The sequence below is a fragment of the Ambystoma mexicanum genome, chromosome 3q, assembly GCF_040938575.1.
Source record: "Ambystoma mexicanum isolate Mex_15411 chromosome 3q, UKY_AmexF1_1, whole genome shotgun sequence".
Taxonomy (NCBI): Eukaryota; Metazoa; Chordata; class Amphibia; order Caudata; family Ambystomatidae; genus Ambystoma; species Ambystoma mexicanum.
The window spans coordinates 1,135,592,208-1,135,612,837 of record NC_090926.1 but is presented as its reverse complement, the minus strand read 5'-3'; the positions used below and the strand labels follow the sequence as shown (position 1 = coordinate 1,135,612,837).

The following is a 20,630-nucleotide window of genomic DNA, read 5'->3' as shown; positions in this document are numbered from 1 at the left end:
ACTTCTAAAGTTTCAGTCCAAAAAGCCCTGCTTTTATGCAGCACACCCCCATTCACTCAGCCTAGCTGTCAATCAAACATGCTAAGGTAACTCAGTCCAGGGTGCCTAAACCCCCTCCCACACCTCGTGTGGTACCCAGACAAAGTGGCTCAACTTTTGGAGGTTTATGTGGAGAATCCCGCCAAAAAGTGTAACGAAGGGCTCGACTTGGGTTGGAGTCACAGAAGAGAACACAAACGCCATTTTAGAATCGAGTTCTGGCAAAAAATACCAACCGGCGAATTAATATTAAATAAATAAACCAGCGGTATGTTCGAGGCTATGAGAATTAAATAATTAAAGTTGGTAGCCTCGAACAATGGGAAAATCCCATAGAGATATATTCGCGGTCGACTAACAGACCCCGGGGCAATCGAATTACCCCGACCAGTACATCCACAATATGATGGTTTGTACTGGTTTCTGTTCATAATTTGGGACTAGTAAAGCCAATGGTGACTTTACATGCCCTGGGAGACAGTAGTCAGTCCCAGGGTATGGAGTCTATGGTGGGGTGTCACTATGACACCCCTGTGTCACTGCACTGAGGGTGCTGTGTAACACACATAGTAAAAACACATGAGACCCTATGGAGTAAAAGACCCCATAGCCCATAAAAACACATTAACAGTCAAAGTAACCCCTCAAATCATGTTCAAGTGTGTGAAGAAAAGAGACTCACTCTTGGCAGGAGAAAAAAACAAACTCCAGAAATCCAGCAAAGCAGCTGGGGGACTCACTAGGTTAAGAAATTCAGCCTAAACAGAGAATTCTCCCTAACACTCATGGACCCGGACTCCCTTCGGATACCTCAACTCCGGCAATTAATTCAACATTTTCCTACACAAGGCCATGCCCGACCTGGGTGCGAGGGGTAACCTGGCTTATATAGATGATGTCCTCATCAAAAGTTCATCTGTGGAGGAACACATAGCAGAGATCCGTTATGTTCTGACACAGTTGAGGGCCGCCGGAGCAAAACTTTCCTTTCAGAAAGCACAGTGGTGTAGAACCCGTGTTAATTTCTTGGGGCATGAGATTACTTCTCAGGGTCTCTGTCCCCAGGAAAAGAAAGTGGAAGCACTTCAGAAACTGAAAGACTCCACAACTCTGCGGGAACTAAGGAGCCTCCTTGGACTGACTAATTACAGTATAAAGTTCATCGAGGGCTACGCAGAGATCACTGGACCCCTGATTCATATCTTGAAGGGGGGGGTCAGGTGGGAATGGGGTCCAGAACAATCCGAGGCAGTAAGACAGCTCAAAAGAAGCCTCTCACAAGCGCCGTGCCTAGCTTACCCTGTCAGAAACAAGGAGTTTTTCTTGGAGACAGGGTTCTCTAATACATGCTTGACTGCAGTATTATATCAAAAGCATGACAAGGTCAATAAAGTAATCTCCTATGCGAGTAAAACTTTATCCTCTGTGGAGGGAAAATTCAACGATTGTGAGAAGGCACTCCTGGCAACGGTGTGGGCATTGAAGAATTACCGCCCGTTTATCCAGGGGGAACACATCATAGTGGAGACTCCACACCAGCCTCTGCAATATCTCCAAAGTGACAGAATCCGGGTCGGAAATGTGAGTAATTCCTGAATTACTTCCTGGATTCTCTCAATGCAAGGCTTTCCTGTGGAGGTCAGATATGGCCAAAACAAGACGAGTCCCCTCGCGCAAGGTCTGGCTGACTTGCATGATTGTGCCAGAGAAAACTGTCTCGAGGACGAAAGTCTAAAAATCAAGGACAACATGGAGGCATACCTTAATTCCCCACACAAAGTCTTTGAAGAAGACAAGTGTGAGGGAATGCCCACTGTCTATGTGGATGGATGCTCATACCATGTTGACAACAACGGGGAGAAAGAACTTGTGGCCGGCGTAGGGAATGCATGGGTGAATGAGTCCCCAGAAACCTCTGCTGGGTACAAGATTGGTCCCCGAAGTAGTCAGGTGGCAGAGTTGATGGCTGTGCATCAGCCCATCCTCACTGCTGTCCAACATCAACTCCACGAACTGGTCATAATCACAGATTCAGATTATGCACGGAACGGGTTCGTGAAGCACCTGGTTAATTGGAAAACCAGAGGCATGTTATGTGCTAATAACAAACCCTTGAAACATGGGAAGTTAATCCAAAATATTGATGATCTGGTCACCTCGAACGGGATGCCCATCTACTGGAAAAAGATCAAGGGTCATTCCAAAGTAGAGGGACCAGACAAAACTGGAAATGACTTAGCTGATCAGCTGGCCAAAACCGGGGCCATCCAAGGGGATCTAATAGAAATTGAGTCCCTGTTGGGGGAAATCCAGGTCACTGCTATCACTAGGTCCCAGACAAATGCTCACAATGATCTTTCAAATGCACAATGGAGTAAGGAGACCCCAGATGCTGATTTGATTACGGCTCAGAAGGGGTATCCAATAATTTGTAAGTTTTACCAACACATTGAGGACCCTGAGAACTTTCCCATGACGGATACCGATTACGTTGGGAAAGAGGACCTCAGAGTGTTGATGAAATGTCCAAAAATGTTCCGAATCCAAGACGGTTTGTAGGTAAGGAAATCCCAAGCTGGTCATGATCAGTGGGTGGTTCCTACCTCATTCCGAAGCCTGATGTTAAGTCACGCCCATGATGCGGCCACCGCCGGTCATAGGGGGTTTCAGACAACACTTGAGATCTTAAGAGAGGTTGCATACTGGCCACACATGGCGCAGGACATCGACCAATACTTGAAGGGGTGTCTTGTGTGTGCACAATTTCAGCCAACATCCCTCACGCACTGTGCGCCTCTCCAAAAGAGGGGGATGACACTGCCATGGTCAGATTTACAAGTCGACTTTATCGGGCCCGTGATTCGCTCCTCTAGGGGGAATAAGTACATGTTGACAGTGACACGCTTATTTACTAAATGGGTGGAATGTCTCCCGGCCCCAAACTGCAAGGCAGAAACAGCAGCTGCCCTGATGATCAATCACATCTTTTCGCGTTTTGGACTACCCCAAAGGATTGAGTCAGACAGAGGTAGCCATTTTACCAGCGAAGTAATGACAAAGATGTGGGAGATACTGGGGGTTAAAAGTAAGCTACACATTGCTTACCGGCTAGCCTCTTCTGGTGCAGTAGAACGTTACAACAAAACTATTGTGAGCATCTTGAAAATGTTTGTGGCAGATTCTGGGCCCAGTTGGGATATTCGCTTACCTCTTGTCCTAATGGCCATCAGATCTACCCCTTCATCTGCAAGTGAAATGTCACCGTTTGAGCTGATGACTGGACGCAGGATGGTGCTTCCCCAGCATCTGTTATACAGGACCCAAGAGCAAACATTGATCAATGCCTCCACAACACATGAGTATGTTGAGAATTTAAGGAAACACCTTCAACATGCTTTTGCCTATGCTCAGCAAAATCTAGAAAGATCAGTCGATAGCATGAAGACCCACTATGACCTGAAGACCACCAGAAAGGAATACGATGTAGGAGACCGGGTTTATCTGTACAATTTCCAAAGAAACCAGGCCAAACAGCTGAAATTTCTGCCTACCTGGAAGGGACCTTTTGAAATTGTAGACAAGATCTCACCAGTCGCCTACAAGATCCGCATCCCCAAAGGCAGTTTGGCAGAGGGGGAAGATAAGTGGGTCCACATTAATCAGCTAAAGTGTTGCTATCCCAGGCACACTCTGCAGCAACTGGAGGAGTCCTCTGCAATCCCAGAGGGGGCCGCTCCAGATTAATACATTTCCAACCCTAAAATATCCCAAATATAGTCTCTAAAATACAATGATAAGAATGCAAATGTCTCCTGATTTATAAAATGTATATGTTCACCCCATTACATTAATAGTGGTGGGGAAATGTCTACGAATATGTTTCTGCCGCTTTTGCTTTGTCATCTTAGGTGAGAAGAGAGAGAGATAAACCAGGGAGACTGACCAAGGAGGACGACCCGGGGACCAGGAGCAAAGATCAGAGGGGCCCGGAGTACCGCCCAATACTCCCATCAGGAACGGCGAGTAGAACCGATTGATCCACCCTGATGGAGGAAAAGATGCTGAACTTTGCCATCTGCGGAATCAGAAGAAGATGAGGCGAACATCCCAGTCTTGCGCGTTCCATTGATGGAAAATCAACGCCATTGCAATAGGGGGGCTTGTGGGATGTTTCAACCCACTCTTCCAAGCCCTACAACAGTAATGTGCGGTGCTGGCCGTAGAAACATCAGAATGGCCACTGGAAAGCATGCTGCTCGCTCAAATCCAGCCAAAAATGTGCAGTAAAAACCGGAACAATAGGCTGCCACCCACTTTTGCCTATATTAGTGAGCACAGGTGGTCACTGCCTAAAACCACCATTGGGCTCCACACACAGTAGCCTGGAACCACTTGGAAATAGCAATACTGATTGGCAAAAGCAACCCAGAGCTGTTTGAGAATCTGTTTAATTGATGTCAAAAATTGCTAAAATTACGTCTCACAAAACCACTAAAAAGATCCCACCTCTTTGTTGGGGGGGTCAACATCATTCTCCCGCAAGAATCTACATGAATCTGAGGTCCACAGAAGTGCATCCATATTTGAACAAAGTATATTTTGAGGATTGCTTACTGGTAAGGCAGCTGTTAAAAATGGGTGCAATACCGGTGCTTGACACTGACCGGCGCTGGCGATCTAAATTCTGACAGGAGACCTGTATTTCAGGAGCTAAACAGTAACCTGACTTAGCTGAGACTTCAAAGGCTGGCTGTCCCCGGGAAGCCTTCACACCTAGTCTTCTCAGCAACAGCACAGGAAATCACATGGTCCTGTTGATTAATAGGGAGGAGATTTTCCCTGCAGCCTCGAGAAAGGAACAATAGACTCTTGCAATTGAATAGAATATGCTGCTTTGTGTGTGCCTGAACAACACTGCTCTGGGGGAAGGCAAGACATCTGATCTCTGAGTCAAGCCAAGTTTCTAGGGGCGGGGACAAACCAATGGGTGTACCCAAGTAAAAGCAAATATATGTTTTATGAGAATACTGATAACTAATTATACCAAGCGGACAAAAATGTACAATTTGGAGATTCTTAATATGAAAAATGTGCTCACAATTTGAGACTAAGCTAGACGCTGTGGGATGTTCTGAGGCCAAGCCCCGTAATTATTAATATTGCAGACACAGTGTGTATGCTAGAAAAATGAAAACTTACTGTCATATGCCCAGAGAGGTTGTGTACCTCCGTGTAAGATTTGTTGCAAAACCAATATGGCAAAACCAACTAAAAGCGCAAAATGTTGTAATTACTGAACCCAAGCTCATAGAAAAATGTGACTTGAAGCGAACTGTACCTTAAGCAATCTGTCATGCAATTTAGGTAATATTAACAAGTTGTGTGTATTGTAAATATGTGTTTTATGAAAAAGAAGATATGCTGTACGGACACAAAGGGGAGTGTCCTTTCCTTCAGCCATAAAGATGACACCTGATGACTCATTCTGACTCACTATTCCGTTCTCCAGTCAGGTCACAGTGGGTTGGGCATAGAAAGTCAGCCTTCCCACCCACTTTCAAAAGACATAAAAAGAGACTGCTGAGACCCAGATAGACACACTCATTTTTCCACTACTCATCGATTCCTGCGCAGCACGCTGCCTGACCATATCCAGACAAAGACTCCAGACTCCTGAGACTCCAGATTCCAGACCGACTCCAGAACCAAGACTCTAGAACCAGCTCTAGAACCTTAAGCAGGGGCCAAACCCAAAAGCTGAACTCTTTTCAGGGGCCCCAGAATCCAGCAACCTAACCAAACTATTCAACAGCAGGGCGAGCTGTTTGATTCTGGCTAGAACCCTGTGCCAGAACCATATCCAGACCCAGAAAGCAGAGCTGTACCCAGAACCCGGCAGACCCAGACCAGACCGCTGTGCAGTGCCGATAGCAGACCAGAGGCCCCACTGTGAGAAGAACCAGTGCCAGAGACCGTCCCGTGGCGAGAGAACCGCAGTCCAAACCTGACCAGATCTGTGACCAGGTCCATTCCCTTCCAAAACTAGGAGTGAGTATCTAGAACTGTCCAGAACCCATCTCTTAGTTTAAAGTAATCTTATTCAATCCATTTCAACCTGTCCAGAACTACATAGAAATCATGTGTCCATTCTGTGATTTCAAAGCTGCAAAAGTGTCATCTGTCATTCTGAAATCTTGACTTCATTTCTGAAAATCTACCTCCACAAAAACATCTGTATCTTTTGAACCGTATGTCCTAGAAGCGGGATTTAACTGTCATTTTAAAGCTAGGATCTTCAGCTTTCCGACAAACCTAAAACAACCTTCCAACCCCTTTTTCTCTAATCGCGGTTTACGCACTCAGGAAAAGTGCTGCGAATTGAAATTTGGCTCAATTTCACCACTTGTAAAAATAGCTGCTTCTTGCTTTCCATTGCTGAAATTCGTTTCACTCTGATAATCATTCACGAATCATTGCTAGTGTTGACCTGAACTAATTCAAAGTAGCTGTCACCTACCCTGAATCTCCTAAAGGGAATAAAAATCATTTTTAGCATTTTTTTCACTTCATTGCAATCACATTTAAAAGTATTTGGTCTGTGTTTTAAAATCATCCCTGTTTCTCTAAGCTTGCTGGGGGGGGAAACGGGAACTGAACTGCTTTTGATTGTATTCCTGAAAACCTGTGTTCCCTCATTTCCATCTCTTCATATTGCATAGGGGGGAGTGAGTTGTCACAAGGGAAAAAGTGATCATATTATCTCTTTTTGAATCCATATTGAGTTTTATTTCTGTGCCTGCATTCTTTCCCATCTTGCATTTCCTTGAACCGTAAAAGTATTCTCTGCTACTTTATCCTTCCTATTCCTACTCCTTTCTGATTAAAGAGTTGTCGCTATTGTAATATTACCCAATACTGATCACTGTTCATATTCATAAGTGTGCTATCAAATATTAATTTATTCATAAAAGTGTGATATATATATATACAATATATATATATGTGATATATATATATATATATTGTTTAATTTTTTCCAATAAACCTTTTAATTTGCACAAAAAAAACGACTTCTTGGCTCAGTGAGGTCAGGGGGATTCAAAGAGAGGGGCGTTATATAAGGGTTTATAATCCAGATTTAAGAACTTGACATAAAAATATATGAATAAGGGCTCCCATTGGGCAACCCAGACTAGGTATTGACTTAGTTGGAGTGCTTGATTGAAGTCACTTACACCAGGCAGAACCAGGCTGCCTGCTTTCAGCACCAGACACAATCCGATTGGGGTCCTGAGCCAAGAACACAACTGTTTATATGAATTTCCTGTTTGGGCCTTAAACCTGAATGGAGCAAGATTGGCCACCGACTTATTTTTATTTTTTGTTGCAGCTCTGGGCAATGTTCTCTGGATCCGCTTCACCACAGGCCTCTTTGCTTCCCCTCTAAAGTAATCCTTCCTTTCTTTTTAAGCTCTCCTCTCAGAGATTGCCTCAACTGATGGTACCCCTCGTCTCCACCGCTATGTTCTCCTCATGCCCATTCTCTGGCAACATTTTCTGCCACAAGGCACTCAGCTATGTTGGGAAAAGGTGAGGCCACATACTCCTCCCACTCGCTCAAGGTTAAACTACAACTTCACTTTAAACACCTGCTGGTACCTGAGCATTAATCCCAGGGTCATCTATCTTCACTTACCAGGCAGAGACTGCACAAAGGCGGACACCACTTACTTCATCTATACCTTTCAGGCTAGGCACACCCCGCTCAGATGAGGTGGCTCTGAAATTGAAGCTCAGGGTAGTGTGCCCATGCAAAGAAGGAGAGTTTGGGTACCCACAGCAAGCACCCCCCAGTCTCAACCTCACTCCACCACCTGTGCAGGTTTCTTCTCCCTAGCTGTGGTGACGTTTTCACATAATGATGCTTGCTCTTTTGCCTCTGTGGAGTCATGGTGCCTACGCCTCCTACCAAGCACCCACCCACAGCATGATCTTAGTTATTTATTTATTTGTTTATTTGTATTTGATTCTAAAAGAATTTTTACAAAAGAAGATTTAAACTTGTTGTTAAATATAAATACAATATATTGATTGATATTTTATTTGTATTGTGCTCATACACAAGTGTTCCAGAGCATGAGGAGGAAAGGGAGGGGAACAAGGGAGAACACAACAACGATCTTACTAGGCCCAGTGACATTGAGAATGTGCAAGTGCAGGGGAGAGGGAAAGGGTAAAGTGCAGGGGGGCAGGGGGAGAAGTGCAAAGTGCTGAGAAAAGGAATAAAAATAACAACAGTGGTAGTGCAGCCAGCAGGTGGCAAGTGCTAGGTTTAAGGCAACAGACAGGGGGTGTCTGATAAGTGCAGATAAGGGGGCAACTGTAGGTTTACAGATACAGACCCAAGTTCAAGGGTTGCCAGGAGGCAGTGCGGGTGCGTGGCAGGGTGAGCAGTTACCTGGGCCCGAAATCAGAGGGTAACCATGTGCACAATGACGAAACAGAACAGATCAGCAGGGGAGTGGAGGAGCAAAGGCAAAAGCAAAGAGGAAGGTCTTGAGGTGCTTCCGGAACTGGAGATGGTTCTCCTCAAGTTTCAGAGTGGCAGGAAGGCTGTTCCGGAGGGAGGCCCCAGCCGGAAACAGTTCAATGCAATTTAAAGTACACATGTTAAAAATACACATGATAAAAATCACATACGGCCCACGTATGGGCAATGTGGGCACTGGGGACTTGCCAATATAGGAAATTCAATATTCAACTTTAATAACAAAAAACTTTATAAAAATAATAAAAACATTTTCATTAGAGCTACTATGTCCATGTCTACATTGGCTACCAACCGTATTAATTACACATTAAGTGGCCATTCGCCAAACCAAAGTTGCTATTCCCCATCTAACCAATTAACTGGCTGGTGGTCCCTTCTGATGTAATACTTTCACAATTTGTCTCCACATCCAATATAAATCAACATGTACCCCCTCTGATTCTGAGTTTAAGCAGTCATTCCAGAAGGCCATTGTTCTAATCGAGTCTGGGTTATGTACATATTTGCCCCATATATGCATATAAACCGCCCCCAAGTGTTTACATTCTGTGAATACATTTTGGGGGGTTTCGATCTTGCCTGGGACCTTGTATTTACGGCAATTCCTTGACTCTAACGGTATTGCTAAAAAGGCACCTGTTAACACAAAGAGGGGTAGCTGGTTTATTTGCTGTTTCAATAATATATTACGAACAGCCGGGCTGGAGCTCTGTCGGAGGTAGGTTCGGGTCTTCAAGTAATGATGCACAACATTAACTGTATACCTGTAGGATCGAAGAGTGGATAGGTGCGAGTCATTATTCACCCAATCCCATTGTTCGACCCTTCTACGGAAGGTGGCTTTCAAGATTTCATTCGTGAACCACGGCTAAAATTGGGAAACCAGTTTGAAAAAATCTTCATTCAGGATGGAGAACTCCCCGCCCCCCATTTCTTCCTGTAGCAGTCCTCCTATCTCTTGCAGCAATCAGTAATAACTGACATTTTGGCCTAGAGCTAGCTTTCAAGTATAGTTTGTCTCTTTTTTATCAACAATAGTCCCTTAAGGGAGACTAACCCCAGCTAGAGTCTAAGATATTCCACCGGCAAAAGTTTTAATAGCCTTCTCCAGAATGCACCCTCCAGCCAATCTAGCCAGCTTAGATTATACATATCTAGAGCCTCCAACCCGTATAAGACTGTCGGCCAGCAATGTTGTTTTGATAACATAATTATCCCCTCTATCCATCTGTCTTGCAAGCAAATGTATCAATCATAGCATCAATCACATGGCCTTTCCTTTTTTAGACACGATAATATAAGCATAATCCTCCTTGCCACTAATTTCTAGCCCGAGGTACACGTATTTATCGACGTAGTTCAAAGTACCCATTCCTGTGTCAAAGGAAGGTTGATTCACCTTCCTGGGGGCTATTAACATAGCTTTTGTTTTCTCCATGTTGATTGAAAATGGGTTCTCAGCGGCAAACGCTATAAGTTCTGGAAACATTTCCCTTGCGCCACGGATGGTATGATTAAACATAACCAAATCATCCACATATAAAATACACAGTATGGGGACTAGCCCTAATTTTTGGACAGCAACCTCCGGCCTTAGATAGGAGTGTGGGTCGATTAGTCAGATACAAATTAAATAATTAGGGGAGCCAGGGTACATTCCTGTTTGACTGCAGTGGTAATCTCAAACCATGCTGTAGTAGTCCCAGCGTCATCCAACCTCAAACGCCTCCGTATTAGAGTGCAGGCCTCTCAGGATCGCCAATAACCACCTAGGGCATCCCAACTCCTTCAGCTTGCTCCATAGTTTTTCCCGGTTGACCCCTTTGAAATCTGCCCGTAAGTCGACAAACACGATGTATAAAGCCGACCCCCTACCCAACTGCAGACCTTATCAATATATCCACGACTCTGATGTTGTGGGAAGTGGCACAGCCCGGTTGGAAGCCCGTCTGAGTGAATTGCAGCAGCTGGTTTTCCTCAACCCATGTCTGCAGTGCCTTTAGGACTAAGGACGAGAAGATTTTCCCGGTCACATCCAAGAGGGATAATAACCTATAATTTTCCGGAACCAGTATGTCTCCCTTTTTATAGACTGGTATGAGGACAGACTGCTGCCAGGAAGTAGGTATCCCTTGGTCCAGGCAGACCCTCGCAAAGAAAGTATATAGAATCTTGGCCCAACCTTGGTTCAAATTTTAGAACGACACAAGGCCATTAGGTTCCGGAGCCCTAGAGATCTATAATTTTTGTGTAATCAGCTCAATCTCGTACTCTAAGAGGACCAATGGCCAGCCCCTGGGGCATACTTACGGGCACCTCTGCTTGTAGGGGGAGGTTACTCGTTACTTAATATGCCTTAGCCAAGTTTTTTCCTTAAGAAGATTCACAAGTTTATGTGCCCTTTCGCCTTTTGCAAGGGATAAAATCTTCCATTAAGTTCTACTCTTGCAACTCTGCAAAACCGCAATCATGATTTGCCATTGGCTATTCATAATCGAGAACCGGCAATGCTTAACCCAGCGTCTATATTCGATCTTAATAGCCTTGCTCTTGCTGCGTCCCTTGCATTCTGGGAAGTCTGCTCTACGTAGAATTTGTAATTTCTTTCTCAATGCCCTCTTTGCATCACAAATGGTTATATCAAACATGTTTGCATGCTTGTCAGCAATTACTGTGGCGCCCTACGTGTCCCGCACAATTTCAGTGGTTAGAGCTGTAAGGAACTCATGTTGGCAACAGTAAAGACAGACACAAGTTATCACAGTTCAAAGGTTTTTATTACACTGTTTATGCAAGGTTGAAAAACACCTAATCTAAACCTAAATCTAAGATGGGAGCAAGCTACGATCATCAAATAATAATAAGCAGTCCTAGTGGTGTCAAATAAAAGGGCCTATAATAAAAATATAATTATTGCCAAACCTTACAACTAGATACAAAAAGGGTCTGGGATAATGTTCACAAGAAAGAAAGAAGTGTTCACAAATGATACGTCAGGATGTGGTAGTCGGGGGTCTCCCTTCCCCACGTTTTGAGCACGGTCAAGGCAGGACTCCTGAGCACAGCACACTCTCAAGCTTTCCCAACATGAGACAACAGTTCTGTTATCAGCTATCAGGGCCTTCAATGATTAAGTCTCTTTTCTCTTAAAAAAAGTCTCTTGCCTTCGAGGACCTGATGTATTCAAAATAACAAATAAGAAGTTCCTTTCCGCATGTACGTTGGGTGATGGTTTTTCACCTCCTTGATCCCCCTGTACCGGGCTCAGATCCACAAATGTTCCTAACAGTATCAGGACCTTTGGTGGGTTATGTTTCTTACTTCTGAGGGCCTGATATGTTCCAAAGTAATAAACAAAAGGTCCCTTCTGATTTCACTAGGGTGATGGTTCCTCACCCCTGGATCCCCCTCTTCAGGGCTCAGACCCCTTTCGAATGCCAGCCTCCCTCCGTCAGGTTCACTATGGCTATCCTTGCATTCACAAGTCTTATTGACTTTTTGAACACCCCACTGTGGACATACCTCAGTCGGGTTCACTCTTGTTACCATAATGTTCATTGGGGCCTCATTCTTGGCCCCTTTTTGTCAGCATCCCTCCGTCTGGTTCACTCTTGCCAACACAATATTCCTTCCCCTTTTCACTATGCGGGATGGTGTCCCTTAGCTTTCAAATTACGTGCCGGTCAAAGACTTTCGACTGTACAAAGGATTTTGCTAGACCTCTGTATGACCACTTTGACCTTTCCCTTGTGGCTTGTCCAAAGTCTTCTGGTATCGGTAGTTTGAACAATGGTGAAATTAACCAGAGTCTCTCAAGTAAGCACCCACGTGGTGCTGGACCCCTCTGCCACTGGTCTTCCCCGTAGGAGTTAACAGTTCTTTGATTTTCCCTCAACTTGCCATTCACAACTTTCGTTCAACACAGTTGGGTTTCTTATCGGTTTTCCCCTCGACTCACCGGCTGTGATGAACCACTTGGTTTTTCTTGCCTCTGAAGTCAAGGACGGTACCACGGTAGCAGGCGTCTCTTCCTGGCCTGGGTATCGGTGTAGGAGGGCTCTGTGTACTGTTGGCATCTGCTGCAACACACATTAGCTATTGTTTGCGGTCTTACGCTTCCTTTCAGGGAGGCTTTGCGGGTCTAGGTCGAAAAGGGCAAGGTCGATTCTGTTCTTGTCGCCCTTTCGGTTCTCGCTGTCTTTCTCCACCTCCTAAACTGCTGTACTGGGATAGCGGTCTCGTTGTACGGTCTGCCTTGCTTGTAGTGTGCTCTCGTGCTCCATGTATCTTTTATCCCTGTGGGGAAGGGAAAGGGCCATCAGGTGTGTGTGATTCTGGTCAATTGCCTTACTTTGCCTGACCCGTGTGTTGCGACATGTCAGGTAAACGACTCTGGTTGTCTTTCGTGATATGTCGGAAAAGGGGCGGGGGAGTGTTTCTGAGTATCCTACGTGGTAGGATGGGGAAAAGATTTTGGAAGAAGGGGGATACCACTCGTCGGTGTCCCACTTCCTCTCCCCGAGGACCCCCTATTCATGTGATCCTCCCTCACTGGTCCACCCACAGGAACTGGATCCAATAGCGATGGACGTGTCCTGGCCACCTGGATTAAAAGATCATCGGGGGCTAGTGAGGAAGACACCTTCAGGTTTCTCACAGAGCCCACAGCCATTCCTCAATCTCATTACCAGTCGTCCTACCCAACTTAAGTATATCTCTAGGTGTAAGTTGAGAGATAGCCCTATTTGCTTTACTTATGTGGCCCGCCGTCCACCGTATACAATTGCTGGAGTGATTTGAATACAGCCCCTGGCCAACTCTAGGGTTCCCAACCGGCTGTTGGCCTCTTATTGTTAGGGCCAAGATGGCATGGTCACTATAGGTGTAAGGCACTGCCTTCAACTTAACTACCTTTACCATACAAGAATTGTTGCCAAAAAAACTATCCAGTGTACATCTATATTTTCCCATCCCCCATATACACTGGCCCGGGCAGTCACCCCGGGTTCGACCAGTCAATAAAGTAAGGTCTTGTTCCTTTAGGAAATTCACCCATTGTAAGCCCATATTATTGCTACCCTTCTGTGTCATTTCACTTTTTTCAAACACATTTTGATACAATGCGACCTCATTTTGATCCACACAGTGAGCATTCAGATCTCCCCCTAGAATTATTAATTGACTATCATGTGCGCCCCTGATCCCAATTAACAATTCCCCCTGGAGATCGTGAATAGTATCCAGAGAGGGTGTATACATGCTTACAATCACACAGGAGCACTTCTCTTCTCCATCCCTCCTCATCGGCACACCTTCACCATCCTTTCCCCTCACTCTCTGGCCGGCCTCCCTTGGCCCTCCTCCTACCCCCACCTACGAGGCTAATAACCTCGGGGTCATCTTTGACTCCACACTTTCCTTCTCTGCCCACATCTCTGATGTCTCTAAAACGTCAAACTTCCTACTGCACCTCCTCAGAGGTATTCTGCCTTTCCTCTCCTTCCCCCAGAAGCTCACTGTCTCCCAAGCTCTGGCTCTCTCTAGGTTGGACTATTGTATTTGTATTTGTATTTATTTGTATTTATTAGGCTTATATAGCGCTTTACACCAAAGCGCTGCACATTTAACAACAACAGGATACATTTAACATAACAATAACAGTAACAATAGAAGCAAATTACAATCTTGAATCAGTCAACAAAACAGTATGTAGGGCAATTAGACAGAGGGAAAGGGGAGAGAAGTGGAATAGAGCTAGGTGGAAGAGAGAGGGAGGGTCGAGGGAGGAGGAGGGAAAGGAAGGGGAGAGGGTGAGGATGGGGTGGGGGAAAATGGAGGGAGAGACTTAAGGGGGAAGAGGGAAAGGGTGGGAGAGGGGGAGCGAGAAAAGGGAGGGGTATCATGGGGAATGGAGAAGGAGAGATTTAAGGGACGTGCGGAAAGAGGAAAAGGTAGGAATAGAGTGTATTGATAGAGGTAAGGAGTTCCAGTGGAGGGGGGGTCAGGAGTTGGAAGGAGCAGAAACGGGAGGAGGCACAAGTGAGGAGGAAGTGGTCAGCGGAGTGAAGGAAACGAGAGGGAGCGTAGAAAGAGAGAAAGGAAGAGAGATAAGGGGGAGCAAGATCATGGAGAGATTTAAAGACTAGGCAGAGAAAATTAAATTTAAGTTGAGAAGGAAAGGGGGGCCAGCCAATGGAGGATAGGGAAGCAGTGATGGAGTCTCGGGGCGAGAGGAGACAGAGGGTACGGATGGTAGAGTGATAGATAGATTTGAGGGGGGCAAGATGTGAAGTAGGTAGACCAAAAAGTAAGGAGGAGCAGTAGAAGAGGCGAGAGAAGATAAGGGAGGAGATTAAAAGTTTAGTAGCATGGAATGTAAAGGAGGGGCGAACTTTGCATACTTTTTAACAGCCTCTTTCTAAATCTACCTGCCTCTACTCTCCGTCCTCTCTGCAACTAATCCAGCACAGGACTGTGAGACTTGTCCTTGGCCTCAAGCCCTGGGATCGTATCTCTCCAGCTCTGAAATCTCTTCATTGGCTCCCAGTGGATGCAGTGATTAAATTCAAAACCCACTGCATTGTCCACGTGGCTTTCTGGGGCCTGGGTGCAAATTACCTTCAGCTATCCCTTCGCAAATAACCCCCCTCTTGAGCTCTACGCTGCTCTAACTTTAACTCCCTCAGGGTCAGTGGTTTTTCAAAGAAACTAGCTTGGGGTAGATCTCTGTCTTCAGCTGGGGCCTCCCTCTGGAACAGCCTCCCTGTTACTCTAAAACTTAAGGAGAACCATCTCCAGTTCCGGAAGCACCTCAAGACTTTCCTCTTTTCTTCTGCCTTTGTTCCTCCACTCCTCTGCTGACCTGTTCTCTCTTAGCACTGTGCACCTGGCGGTACCTGCTCACCCTGCCACCCTCCCGCACTGCCTCCCAGCCACCCCTTCCACTGGTGCCTGTATCTGTACCCATACAGCCCCCCCTTTTTCTTCCTGCACTTATCAGACCTACCCTCTCTGCTGCCTTAAACCCAGCACTTGCTGGCTGCGCTACCACTGTTTTTGACTTTATTATTTATTTATTTAGTATTATTTATCTGTTTCTCCTTTGTCCCTCACCTTCCACTTCTCCCCCCTTCCATGCACTTTTCCCCTCCCGCTTCCCCATGCACTTGCGGGTTCTCAATGTCACTGGGCCTAGTAAGATTGTTGTGTTGTTCTCCCCTGTTCCCCTCTATAGCCTTGTGGCGCTCTGAAACACTTGTGTACGAGCGAATAAAAATAAAATATCAATTCAATTCCACTGCTTGTACTGCGTTGCTCTTAGTGGTTAGGCCGATATAGCTGGATTCTATACCTTGACTTACACCACTTATTAAATCCCCATAGGGTCGGCCCGCTTTCCCTTGTTGGCCATTATCTGGTAGAGGTCATCAAATTCTATGTGTATTGTGGAATCAAGCCAAATTTCTTGCAAGAGGTACACGTCAAATCTTCCCAACAATGAAGCAGATCCATCTGTGTTTAGCAGATTACAAAAAACCCTTGTGTTTCCACTTGCGATGTTATAATTTCATTCGACCCCGCTCCCCGATCAAGTGCTTGGCCTTGTGGTCGCTTATATGACCCCACACCTTTTGTCACATATTTCCCTGGGCCTGTGGCATACAAGGGAGAGGCAGGTCTTGATACCCCGAGATACCTGGTTAACCAATCAGGGGCATATGAGATTGATCCTGATCGACATAGGAGTTGGCCCTCTTAACTGGCCGCTCATAACTAACAGACAGGTTAAAACCCAGGTTTGCTAATAGGACATCACAAGAACATAGTAATGCTACTATCCCCGCGGATGCACATTTAATCAATGCCTAGTTTGTAAAACTGTCCCATTTGGGTAGTTCAATTACTAGCATATCTGTACTGCTAATCATGGATAGGCGAGGAATATGCCTCCACAGCTATAGCAAGGTTGTACGGTTTTAAAAAGGACCTGCCGCTGAAGGGTTCAATTGCTCAATTTTCACCAAGGCCTCCAAATTAGATGCCATATAGATTGAGACCCGGGGCTTATACGCTTCCACCGCATCTTTACTATGACAATTCGGCTCCATGTTATACTGGACAGGCTCCCAGTCTCTCCAGCTGGTAGTGGTGCTTGCCGGGCCACTTCTCCCGGCATTATTCTCGTTCATCAAGGCCCCTTCTCGAATCACTCCCCTACGTACTGGGGCTTTCATAGTCTTGTAGGCGCTAGTGGATCGAGTTGATTTAGTATGTCCAGCTTCAAACGTTACTCCATTCCTCTGTGGTACAGTAGGCAGCGGCTCACCTGCCGAGGATAATGGGAGTCTAGGATGTACCCATTTATCTAGCGGGCCTCTCAGTAGCACCTGCCTTTGCCTCCGTCGTCCTGGATCTTACAAATGGTGGTTTTTCCATGTACAACACAGGCGTCTCACTTCTTGAACGTAAAGGCAGCAAGTAAGCAGTGTCCAAGGAAACTACCGCACCTTGGTTTATAACTCTTACCATTTTTCAAGTGCCAATGGTGGACTTTTCATCATGGACAATTCGTTACAAAGGGCTTCAAGGGCATCATCCTCGTTGCACACAGCAATGTTTATAGAGTCCAACAGGCAAGTAGCAGAGTCCAAGTTTAGATAAACCCTCACCCGAGGTGTCGGAGATAGCAGTGATACCATTCTCTGGGTTTGTCACTGCAGCGTTACTTGGTTTGTTCCCAGAAACATCCCATTTTCTCAACTCCTGCTCCTTAGTACTTACCAGGGCTCCTTGGTCATGCAACAAGATCTTAGGTATACTGGCGCAGCGCCCGAAGATTGCGCTCTAGAGTTGCCAGCAGGATTGCTTCCTTCTCCTGACTTTATGGTGCAGAAAGGGTATTGTCTCTGCTCCTCCTTTACTGGTGCAGGGTCATGCAGCGAGGGAAGGGGGAGATATTTTCTCTGCAACCCCTAGAGACCACCTATACACTCTGTTTATTTAAAGGCATGCACCATCTTTTTGAACTACACCCTGATGCCTGTATTTGCATGCCTGGCTGAAATGCTGCTTGTGTGAACTCAATTGTCTTTTTGGGCAACTAATGGGGAGTCAGAGTAAAGGTAGTGGCTTTCATTACTTGAAGTAGGTTAGATGCATTCCTGATGTATTGTATAAGACTGTCTCTTTCCTACCTTTAAAATTTTGTTTCTGTGTATCCCGTGTGTTTCCTCATGGTGGAATACGTCTTCCTTTTAGGGTGATCTGTGATCTTTTAAAAGGGTCTGTGATTTCTTGGGGGACCATGTTTGGTCGCATCACTCTATGTTCTACCATTTCACTGGGATGAGAGGTTTTATCATTGCCACCAGAATCTCCAGCTTTTGCCCTTCTTCACCTACTTAAGCTATAGAGGGGCAGAAGATGTCTGTGAATGAACCCCCACCCCCTCTCCTTCAGTCTAAGAGGAGGAGACAACTGAGAACTCATGCACAAATATCTTACCCTTTGAAGTCAACATTTCCAAGAATTAGAAAGATCCAAAGCAGGAGCAAAATCCTCAGTTTTGGGTTCCAGAAGTCAACCTTCCTGGTGCCTGCGCCAGGGATCAGTGAGGCGTACCATGGTAAAAAGCTTGACGTCGTTGCTTTCCAAGTGCTTGTTTGCAACTGGGCCCTCATTCATCCCTCACAGAGGTCATTTCTGATCCTGGCTGTGCCATGCCCCAGAATGGTGCCAAAGCTACATTGTGTAATAGCAGCTCCATGTTGGTTTGATTTGCTTCGGCTGAATGGTTCTGCTCATAAAATGATTGGTAATTGTATTTCACGAAAGATGTCTTGTGTTGTTGACTGCACATTCCTTTTATTTGTACTCCCAGTATGACAGGAACCTATGTAGCAAGGTAAATTGACTGTTGCCAGAGACTGACGACTGTTCTTCTTGTATTTTCACAGCTGTTGGCTGGATTTCAGGACCGGGCTGGTGTGGAGTTTCCTGGGACCTGTTTGTGCCTTTCTCTTGGTAGGTGAGACTATTGGTTTATTTCTGTTGGCTTTGTTTCTCTAGCCCCCCTCTCTAAATTTATTTGTTACCAAAATAAAGTTGCAAGTGTTAAAATGTTCCAGACAAGGGTCACACCATGAAAGATCTCAGTGTGTAAAATCGAATTCTAATGTATAAATTACTTAAGAAATAAGCCTCGAGCTGGGGGGCCATTACCGATTCAGGTAATGCCCCGTGGCCCATAGTTAAAGCAGGCTCTGGGCCATTACGAGAAGCGGTAATCGCCCCCCAGCGAGGGGCTTATTGGTTTTAGTTCTCCAGACCGTTAGACCTGGGTACTAATAGTTTATTTTTTCAGTTTTTAGACACTCTGGCATTTAGCAACTGAAAAAAGAAGAGAAAAAAAAGATGCCTGCTATGGAACGGATTACAGTCTGTTCTCCCTTTCCATGGCAGCCATTCAAACATTGAATGTGCCTCCGGGAATGGCTTTGTCGGGCTGGTAACGACTCAGCAAGGGCTTGCTTGTTACAAGCTCATTGTCCCTCGCAGGGTACTAATACCACATCTTCTTCATCCCCCTTAGATACAGTCTCTTCTGGAACATTTTCCAATAGCCACCAGGTGGTGCCGTGCAGCTGTGAGAATGCCATCACCATGGTTTCTTGTGCTGCCAGGCATCGGAAGTGACTTCACTCTTATATATACTTGGAGCCACCTCCACAATAGTTCTTGTTGAGTCCTATTTTCCCTGTCATAATTAGGAGCTGTATGTTATCAAATACTTGTTAATTTTGTCTTTGTCTAGTCCTAATTGAGAACTCTGCATGTTGGTGACAGAACCACACATCTCATACCTTTTCAGTCTCAAAAAGGATCAAGACACCAGAGAGTTTGGGTCCTGTCAGGCAATGTACACCAAGATGGGAGGCGAGCATGTGTAGACATTTGCTTCATTAAATCAAAGTCTCTACAGCAGAGACATCAGCTCTGTAGACCCTGTCTAAATGTAAGTGGTCGTCTGAGACTCCCGTGCCAGTGCCCAAATCCCAAATTGAGATGAGTGATAAAAGGAAGAAGGAGAAAAGGCACCATCACTCACACACTGAGTCTTCTATATCCTGGACCCATTCTTCTTCCTCACGGAAGAAACACAGAATGATCCCAGTGCTATTTGGGTTCTGATGATACTGCACAATCACAAGTAAGTGAGGGACCCACCTTCCCTACTTCCTCCTGCATGCAAAGGAGTGGGAGACCTTTAGGCAGGTAATGCTAAGGGCCTTTGACAAAGCACCGGTGGCCTCACTTGTACCGGCTGCTTCCACCAAGAAGATCTCACATAACTAGAAACATCACACCCGCTCGGTTGTAGGCTTGGGCATGTTTAAGACTTCAGGGGACCCAGCGTCATCGGCACTAAAAATCCCTGAAATCATGCATGTCTTCTTCGCTGGTGCCGAGGTCATCTGCTTCGGCATCATCGATGCTGCCTTCATCAGTGTCTGCTCCACGGGCGAGAACTTTATCAGTGCTGGATTCCCTGGAGGCCAGGTTGCTGTGACCCATGCCTTTGGTCTCAGTGCCATTGGAACTGCTGCAAGAAATGTGATAGAATATATGCCTGAAGAGGAGGGAAGCTTGAGGTATTTGAGCCATCACAGGTGCACAAAGACACAAGGATTTGCGGACATGATTCATACAAATTATCATGGTACTGATCTCATGATGATGATGTGGGAATGCCCTCCACCTTCTGCATGGGTTCATGCAGAAGGGAAAATGAGCTACCTTCGAATCTTCAATTTTACCATGATTCTGAATTATTTACTACATTTATAAAGAAGCATTTGAGGGAAACCAATGGCTTGGATACATCCCAAGACTCTGAAATAGTCATTGCGCTAAGCAGGTGCTGGTTCCGGACTTTGGTTCCTTCAGAGCTGTTATATTAAGGACAACGCACCCTTTAGGGCTTGTTGCTCAATTCAAATAGATCAAAACATGTGACCTAATGCATACAGAAGAGCTAAAT

The 20,630-nt window shown here is 45.6% G+C and overlaps 1 protein-coding gene across 2 annotated transcripts in view; it reads left to right on the top strand.

Moving 5' to 3' along the window:
* The window catches only part of LOC138447681 (adhesion G protein-coupled receptor E1-like), a 927,425-nt gene that overhangs the window by 825,616 nt on the left and 81,179 nt on the right, over window positions 1–20,630 (top strand). For both annotated transcript variants that reach the window (XM_069603948.1, XM_069603946.1), the window contains one exon: window positions 18,547–18,613. In XM_069603948.1, coding sequence (XP_069460049.1) covers window positions 18,547–18,613 — 67 coding nt within the window. The remainder of the gene's footprint in view (window positions 1–18,546; window positions 18,614–20,630) is intronic.